We start from the raw sequence: 9,515 nt of genomic DNA, 5'->3' as shown, positions 1-9,515 counted from the left end.
ANANAGAGANANAATAAGAAATTAACTATANATNATATACTACTACTATANATATATATATATATATATATATATATATATATATATATNTAAATATATATATACACAATTATTTAATTATTAAAAATTCAGATATTAATTAACTCTTCATTGTTTTCGCTCTACAAATGAACATACTCTCATATGAACGCCGCACCATGCCTGTGTATATGTTATTGTTCAGTGCATCGTTGCCATATAATTTTCTCAGGTCACGTCATTTCAATTTTCTCAGAGCAGATAATTGTTAAAAAAAATTAATAATAAAAGGAATAATAATAAAAAATAAGAATAAATTAAAGCTATTTAAAATAAGTTATATTTACATTTTAAATCTTTTTATTAGTTCATCTCGATGTATTAGATCTCTTTTTATTTTTCTATAATAAATAAAAATTACATTAACATTTCTTAACGCAAAAATTTTTTTTATTATATAAAAAATTTAGTTTTACTCTTTGATGTTTTACGTATCATATTAAACAATTATTTACTATCAAATTAATATAAAAATTTACCTTTGTATTAACAAAGTTAAGAAGAAAAAGATGCGATGTCGATTGATTTATTCTGTTATAGTAAAGTTCAAGTTTGGCAACAGCTGCGTCGACTCATACATATTACGATATTGCTCTCGCCAACACTTAGATATAACGCGCGTTAACATCTTCAAAATTTTTAATAAAAATTATTTTTAACAAAATTGAGAAACAGCCACACAAATATAATATAATATAAAAAAAAGATTGTAAAAAAAGTCAAAAAGTTTCAAAATATTTGCCACATTCGTGCAATTAAAAAATCAAATTTGAAATGACCATTTGCCTTACGAGAGCAGTAGAGGGTTAAGGAAATTTTTTTGTATAAAAATCTATATATATAAAATAAATTATATCTATTTGAAAGAATAATCACAAAATCTCTTGTTTTCGACTTCGCGATTTTGGAACTGAATTATGTGTCAAATGACCTTATGATAAGACATCATAAATCAAGTTAAGACTAGAATTGAAGAGATTTGGGAAGGTCAAAGTTCGTCATTAAAGTGTCAATCCATATACTTTGAAGCACGAATTTTTGTGTCCAATCCAATTTAAAACTTCTTATTCTAAAAACTTCGTAAATTTTGCTGGCTGTTGATGATGAATTTGAAGTCAAATTTTCACAATGATCGATTTAATATGGAACTGAATATTTAAAAAGAACATTTTAATTTCTATGAAAAATATTTTATTATTAATAGAAACAATTAATATAATAACAAAGATAAAGCAAATTTTATTCATGTACTTATATATTACATGTTTTCATCGAGCTTTGCAATTAACAATTAATCAGTGCATAATAAGACGCTGAGAAATCGTTTCAAATACATCAGACAATAACTATTTGTCTTGAGTACGGTAACGACGAGAAACTCCGTTATTTCAGAATTCAAAGAGGCATTCATGCTCTTCGACAAGGACGAAGATGGCACGATTACGATGGCGGAATTAGGGGTCGTCATGCGGTCTCTCGGTCAAAGACCATCAGGTGAGTAATTTGCTCTTCGCGAATCTCGAATACATTCAGGATGCATCTGAGTGAATATCCGGAACAGCAATGAATAAAACAAACGTTAATACATTTCTTTCAGAGACAGAACTGCGCGATATGGTGAATGAAGTGGATCAAGACGGAAACGGTACCATCGAGTTTAATGAATTTCTGCAGATGATGTCGAAGAAGATGAAAAGCGCCGACGGAGAAGACGAACTTCGCGAGGCGTTCCGGTAATAAGTTCTCTACTATACATAAGAACTCCAAGTACCTAATTACTTCTGAGACAATTACATTGAAAGAACGTCCCGAAGCAACTTTTGTTCATGGGAAGAATAGAGCTTTTAAGGGTTGACAGGAGAGAAGAGACTTTTAGTTGAAGATGGATTTCTTTATGCTGAAATTATGACTAAAATACTGCATGAATAGCGTTTTAATTGCGATATTCATAATCAAGAAAGTCACCTGAAAACTCGTACGGAGATTTTTTTGAAAAAAAAGATAAAATAAAAATTCATTCTGCTATCTCATCCTGATGTGTATACTATAATGTAATTGGAGTGCATATAATTTTATTTATTATAATTTTTTAGAAATCAATTTTAGAGATCAATTTCCAAAATTCGGTTCTGTATGCACTTTTACAGCTTCATAAAAAAAAGAAGGCAAAAAGCAAATTTGGCAATTGGCAAAAGGCAATTTGGCACTTTGTTCGTTTCGTTTTTAGAGTGTTCGATAAGAACAACGATGGCTTAATATCTTCGAAGGAGTTGCGACACGTAATGACGAATCTTGGTGAAAAATTATCTGAAGAAGAAGTCGATGATATGATCAAGGAGGCTGATTTAGATGGCGATGGAATGGTCAACTACGAAGGTAATGCCTATATGTTTCTTAATGTGTTTGTGTGTTATAATTCATCCTAAGCATTCATATACACATTTCCATGACGCAGCTATTAAAAAAATATTAATATGAATGTAAATATGTATATAGAATCCTAAAATTCGCGTCTCAAAATACTGTAAGAAAGTTCTCAAAAAAATTAAATAAAACAGTCATTGCTATATTTTTATTTTAAGTCATTTATGAGATAATAAGGGTTTAAATATAGCCAATTACAAACTACATTTATAACTTGACATAATAATTATATATAGAACGTGCTACAAAAGAGAATTAAAAAATATAAAAAAAATGTATACATGTATTTTTAATATTACGGTACGGTGCAAAATTGTAAAATATGGCGCGAAACAGATATAAACAGTTAAAAATAATGAATAAAAAACTATATATAATAATAATATATAATAAAGTGAACTATATGCGTGTTATATGCTTTTCAATTAACAATCAGTGTACAATATAGGATGTGAATATTAAATTTTTTATAAACCTGATATTCGAATTAAATACATATAACATTTGCATAATTGTTATCACAAATTATTAAATTATACATTGAATTATGTATGTTAATTACTCGTGTTTCAGAATTCGTGTCGATCTTAATGTCGAAAAATTAGTTCGGAGATCAAAAGAAGGATATAGATTCGAAGATAACGAAGGATCCTTGACGGAGTAGAATGGATCCGCCACTCAAGTTCCTCGACTTCGTAGGATTGCAGCGAGAAATCGTTTCATGTCCCATGAAACTATAATCGCAACCGTCGAGAGAAAAAATCAAAAGCTCGACGACTGATCGACCGCGGCATGTACGACATTGTGAGATCGCGAAAGCGAATTGCACCAACATACCAAATTTACTCTATAGCTAAAGCTTCGTGAGAACGACCGGCGTGTTGAAGATTTCGCGCGTAAGTAGCGCAAGTAGACGATTGAGGAGACATCGGAAGTCTTTGGCTTCGAGCGGAATGCGCGAGTCTCGCCGCGAATAGTAATGGCTTCGGCTTTATGGCCGGAAAACTGAGAGGAGAGACTTTCTTCCGCGAATTTTGCACATACGTACACGCATTATATACACAGATACACCTCGCGCTCCTTCGGACTAATCTTATAGACGAATACTTGAAATTTTTAGATATAACGGAAACGTAACGTAATGTTAAAATAAATATGTTCAAACGACGGGGGAGGGAGGCGTGACCCGCCGCTACCTGGAACAATCAACCGAGCTTCGTTTAGACTTTTACGTACCCCCTAATCTTTATTCCCTCCTTCCCCTAATAATTTTACGGAGCGGAGAATTTAAAAGTTACTTAACTTTCCATCGCCCCTTTGAACATCTTCGCGAGAAAGTCTTGAATATATATATATATTAGTTTACATGATATATATATATATATACATATACGTATGTTATTATATTGTTATTATACGATATTCCTTTTACGTCGCTCATTTTCTTGAAATGCGACGTCCACGAAAGGTATTGTACTTCGAGTGTTTTTACCGCTTGTACTACAGCGCAGAGACGCGCGCAAACCTAATGTAGTGACACACACGTCTCCCGTCCTTGCCGTTGCCCTCTCATTGCCATTATTTCCCTGATTGTTTAGCAATTTTAGAACGGGCACACGCTGATGACACGCTGAAGAGTGATTGATACTATCGCTTTCGCACGTAGCGTGAACTGATCGATAATTGTGCTGCCACGTTTCTGTAATCGATCACCGTCGAGTGGACGAGTGCCCTGGTTGAAAAAGAGTTTTGAAAGTCTAACCGCTCAAATTACTGCGACATTTCCTGTGGGAACAATTTAAGCAAAGCAAGTTATCTAAGCGTGCAAGATTTGGAAAGATGTTCGTACGATATTTGTTCCTTAATTATCAAAAGAATAATTTAACAGTCTTGTTTATCCATGGACTCGTTGGTGAAGTTTCAAACAGAGCTAATGCTGAATTATAATAATGACTGAATTGACAATCCCTCGTTACAAAAATGACTATAGGTGCTATTATGATAATTAACAGATGCCCTATAGTCAAGTGTGTGGCAGTGGCTTTTAGTAAAGAGAAAAAGAATCTAAGCAGAACAGAAAATCATTATGACGTTAAAATGGTGATTGACAAAAATGATTATTAAAAAGTCACTTTTATTCGATTAATTATGGTTTGAACATTTGAACATTAAAGTGGCATTATTGCGACTTGTCGTTCTGCTTGGCAAGCCCTTGCTTTGCAAGCCGGGAACAATTCAACCAGGGTGATTAACGCGAAGCGCGAGCACTTCTTCATTCATAAACACGGAGGGATTGTATAATGTGATTCCCTTAAAAGATGAAAAAATGGAACGTGTTTCCACTGTCGCACAATCAGTATCGTTCGCTGCACGTCGGCGTCCGGATTCAGGAGCGTGTAAGCTATGTGCGCATTACGTTATGGTACCTTTAGACGTGTTATGTAAGAGAAAATGAAGCTGTGCGCGTTAACACGCGTGACATAGATCCATAGGTAGTACCTAGCGACCCATAGTGGCATATAAAGAAACACACGGTCGCAAGTATAAACGATAAACTGTACACGTGGATTATTATATATTATACGTGATGTTGCTACCACGAAAAAGAAGAGGAAACATACATGAAATACATTCTAGATATAATTATGTACATACGTCCTCTCCGCTGCCCGTGCTCCATACACATACACGCCCCTCACACGCACGCACGCATGCACGCGCGCGTAATCCGATCTGACACGAAGCGGAAGTTAAATACGCGCGAGTCGCGGGAGGGATCGAGAGATCGAAGTGATAATAACGCGCGAGCGCATCTACGGCGTACTATCAATCGGCGTACTATCAAACGCGTTTGACGCACATTAAAAGAAAAAAAATATGCACGCATTTGATTGGAGTAATTCGTAAAGATGATATGTTTTATCTGATGTGTAACATATGAAAATCAATGCTTATTTGTTTATATTCATCTATTTGTACAGCATGATTCTTCTGCGGGTTTGTCTTGTTAATCATAATTTGTGAATTTTTATAAAAGATTTAGATTTTCTATTTTCTATAAAAAAGTATGCATGCATGTACATATGTATACATATATGTACACGCATTTTTCATATGTCAGCACTTTATTAAAAAACTTTTCTTAATAAAATACTAAACATTTGATGAAAAGTTGCATACTTGGCAAATATTTAATATTTGATTAAGAAAAATTGCATTGCAAATCAGTCCTTATTTATGCTCGAAAAGATTATCTGATATGTGGAAATAATCTATTATTTTTTCTTTGATTTTCTTGAATTTTGTCATTTTCTAATAAGCTGTTCATAAATTAATGATATCATATTTATTACTTGCTAAAATGACATTTAAATCACTAAAGTAAAATAAGCTACAATAGGATTTTTCAATTTACAATTTCTTTCATAATTTTTCCAAGAGTAAAAGTATGAAAAAAAAACCATACTAGCTGAATAAAAATTTATTATAACAATTTTTTAAGAAAAGATATTAGAATAATTATTCCAAATTTTGATTTATATCCAAGTACTATTGTTAAATAATAATATCAGTTCATTAATAAAATATGCAAACAAACTGTTATCATAATATATAAATAAGAAGTTTAAAAATACGAATTAAAATGCTCTTCTTTCATTTAAGCACACGCATTCTTTAATGAATCAATCTGGATTTAGCAATTTTTATTTGGACTTGTTAGTCCTTTCAAAGTATTTAAAAGCTTGACCATCGTGAATAACCGAGAAAAAATCAATTAAAAACCTTATACCGATTGATTGTACGTACATGCGCTAAAAGATAAAACGGATGAAAGAGCGAGAGAAAGGATAGATAGCATTTTTTTTTTAAGAAGATAATCCGGGTGAAACGCGCGTGTTTCGAGATCCGGGCAACTCGATCACTATTCTTTCCAAATACGAAGAAAAACATGAAAGGCGATTGCGGCCTGAAACATTTGTCGGACGAAACGATGATTGCGGGTACACAGAGACAGACAATAAAATCTGTTGCTCTCTAATCCGATCGACGATTACGTTACATTTAACGAGCCTACCGTATTATCACGGTATGAATGCGCGTTTATTTCGAAAGGATGGCACAATAGCGATGGGAGTTTAGGTTGTCGAGAATGCGAGAAACCTCGATGATTTAATAGATGCGATTACTTGTACATATGACGCGTGACGTATGATTAACATAAACTTATATTACTTTTGCAGGCAAAAACTGTGATTTTTTGATAGAGCCATTGATTTCTCGAATCAAGAAATAATCAGAAATGTGGACAGTTTTACTACAAAGATAATCTAAATCAAAGTTTGAAGTACGATCAATTCAAACAAGAGATACACGCTTGATATACGCTAATCCGACGTAATGTATTTCTGTGTCCTTCAGAGATCTTCAGAATTTGACTACATTATTTTCAAAGTAAACAGTTCACGTCGCGCCTTCGATAGAGTACTGCCATAATACGACGAAGATATTTCATTTTTGGGCTTAAAGGATATTAAATTAATTTGTAAAAAGGTTTCAATAACTTACCAGCAAATAATATTCGATATTACTTCCATAAATGAATGATTCTGAAGAATTAATCTCTATCTTTTTTTAAATTAATTTAACAAATAACTAATATGCTACTTCCAAAAGTAACTAAAGTAATTAAACTTATGACAGTCTCTTTTCGATGGTGCAATACAATTTATGAAGCGTACTAAGTGAAAAACAAAGAAACAGAAAAAGGAAAGGTATACTTATGTAGCCGACGTTCATAGACAGAGATGCTTCAACACGCGAAATATGAAAGCGAAGTGATAGCCGCGTTTTTGACAATAATATATTTTCTTAACGCTTATATATCTCGAAGCGAGATGTCCCACCGCGCAGTGTCTTTCTTTCCATTGGGATAGCACCGTTTCACAGTAAACGCTACGTTCATTATGGTTTTCGATCTACCAATGCTCGTGATGATCGATTACGCTTATTCGCGTCAACGTACGCTCTTAACGAACGTTCGCTCTCTCCTGTTCGATGATAATGCGAAATACCAAAAGCACCGCGACTCGAAACACCGCGACCTGGAATTTGGAAAGTCAGGCATCTGAGCGAATCAGCACGGCGAACGGCGACACACTGATAGATAAGAGAAAAAAATAAAGTGTCAGCTTGATAATTCGTCACAAATAGCAATGTATAACGTCCGAACGACAATATCTCTAATGATTTAACTGAGAACTTCGGAAAAAGAGTTCCCGAAGAAACAGATATATACGCAGGTTCGTTCCAAGCATTAAGTATCCTAAATTATATATCTATACAACGCAACAATGAGATAAGCCACTGCACGTCGCTATTTATTCGTCGCAACGTCACGCATATTAGATTTCCTATTAACCCTTCGCATCTCTCCTCTTTAAAGAAAGTTACCGTTAATAATTTTCGGGAATGATGATACACATCCGTGAGTTTGTTATATATGACTGAACTTTGTTATGTATGGCAGAAGAAATGGTTAAGTTATAATGCAGAATACGTACGGTTAATAGTGGCAGTTATTAATTGCCATGTAAGGACAGACAGGAGTTACTTTGATCCTTAAGGATAACTTCACAATTCTTAAGTAAAACTTCTAGTAAAACTTTTTTTATGAAACTCTGTAATAAAATTTTTTATTAAATACTTTTCTCTTATTGTTTTAAAATTTCTTGTCGTAGGATTTCCTGCTAATCATGAACAAATGCAATGCTCGAATTAAACAGAAATTAAAAGGTTATTCTTACAAATCAGAAAAATTCTGATGTGTAATTGTTTTTAAGGTATCAAGGTTTCCGAAACAATTTTAGGGATTTGTAAATGTGAATTTGCTTATACTGAATTTTGCGAGAAATTTCGACACGCCTGTATACGATGTGACTTTGCCTAATTTTTTTCTACTATCAGTGTAGTGACAGTGCGACACGCGCAAGTGTAAGTACAAAAGGATTGCTGACGTAAGCATGCAGTGAATTTCTATACATATGCATACGAAGTATGGATCGTCTGCCGACACGATAGAAAAGAACGTTATCACGAAAAAAAAAATGCAGGAATCGTGTCTGTACGCTCAAAATGCAGCGTAAAGCTTTTTAGATTTTAATTATATTAAACACACTTTATATTCGAAAATGATAATTATCCTAACTATTTGAGGGGCAAAAGAAGTCAATGAACATTTGGTACATTTATGCAAAAAGATAGATAATTGTTATTATTACAATATCTGTCATTTTAATCACATTTTATCGATATGAAAATTGATAATGATGTTCATATTGTACCAGTTACGTAATCTTATATTATAGTTATTACTACGTGGCACATAAATTGTTCCTATCATCCCTCAAAGAGTCAGGAGATCAACGTTCTTTGCTCGAATCGAAGATTCTCTCTCTCCTGTCCCACATCTCCGTGATTACATTTCTGTTCAATGCGAGAATCGATTTCTCGGAAAATCTCGGAGATATTTATTATTATCGTTTGTGCTCCAGAGCAGAGCAGAGATATTTTTATAGATTACATTTTACGCCAAATCCTGCTGTGCAGTGTAATACGAATCATACGTTGCAATGTATTACATTTTTTATAGGGTGTATCGAAAGTTTCGCGCGGTTTCTTTCTGCTATATAATCACAGCAGATTGAAGTCACAATAAATTAAAAAATAAATTAAAATATAATTTAATGTAAAAAAGAAAAAAGTAATATAGTTTTTTGATTAATTTTTGTTGAACAAATTTTTTATCCGAAGCTTTTATTTACTCAAATATTTAATAATTAAATGACTGTGAAATTTAATCGAATTTTCTATAATGAATAGCTTACTACATTCATACAATTTCATGCAGAAAGAATGCAAGATACTTGATGCACCTTACACATTAATTGTATTATATTATATATATATATATATATATATATATATATATATATATATATAATATATATATATAT

General features: G+C 32.8%; 1 protein-coding gene across 1 annotated transcript in view; it reads left to right on the top strand.

The window, feature by feature from the left end:
• The window catches only part of LOC105618553 (calmodulin-beta-like), a 28,834-nt gene extending 25,727 nt beyond the window's left edge, over positions 1 to 3,107 (top strand). The window contains exons 5-8 of the mRNA XM_012200085.1: positions 1,471 to 1,572; positions 1,676 to 1,811; positions 2,306 to 2,454; positions 3,076 to 3,107. Of these exons, the coding sequence (XP_012055475.1) occupies positions 1,471 to 1,572; positions 1,676 to 1,811; positions 2,306 to 2,454; positions 3,076 to 3,107 (419 nt within the window). The remainder of the gene's footprint in view (positions 1 to 1,470; positions 1,573 to 1,675; positions 1,812 to 2,305; positions 2,455 to 3,075) is intronic.
• Positions 3,108 to 9,515: the final 6,408 nt, after the last annotated feature.

The sequence above is a fragment of the Atta cephalotes genome (genome assembly GCF_000143395.1).
Source record: "Atta cephalotes unplaced genomic scaffold scaffold00017, whole genome shotgun sequence".
In the NCBI taxonomy this organism is placed as follows: Eukaryota; Metazoa; Arthropoda; class Insecta; order Hymenoptera; family Formicidae; genus Atta; species Atta cephalotes.
The sequence above is the reverse complement of the archived record's forward strand: the minus strand, read 5'-3'. Positions and strand labels throughout refer to the sequence as shown.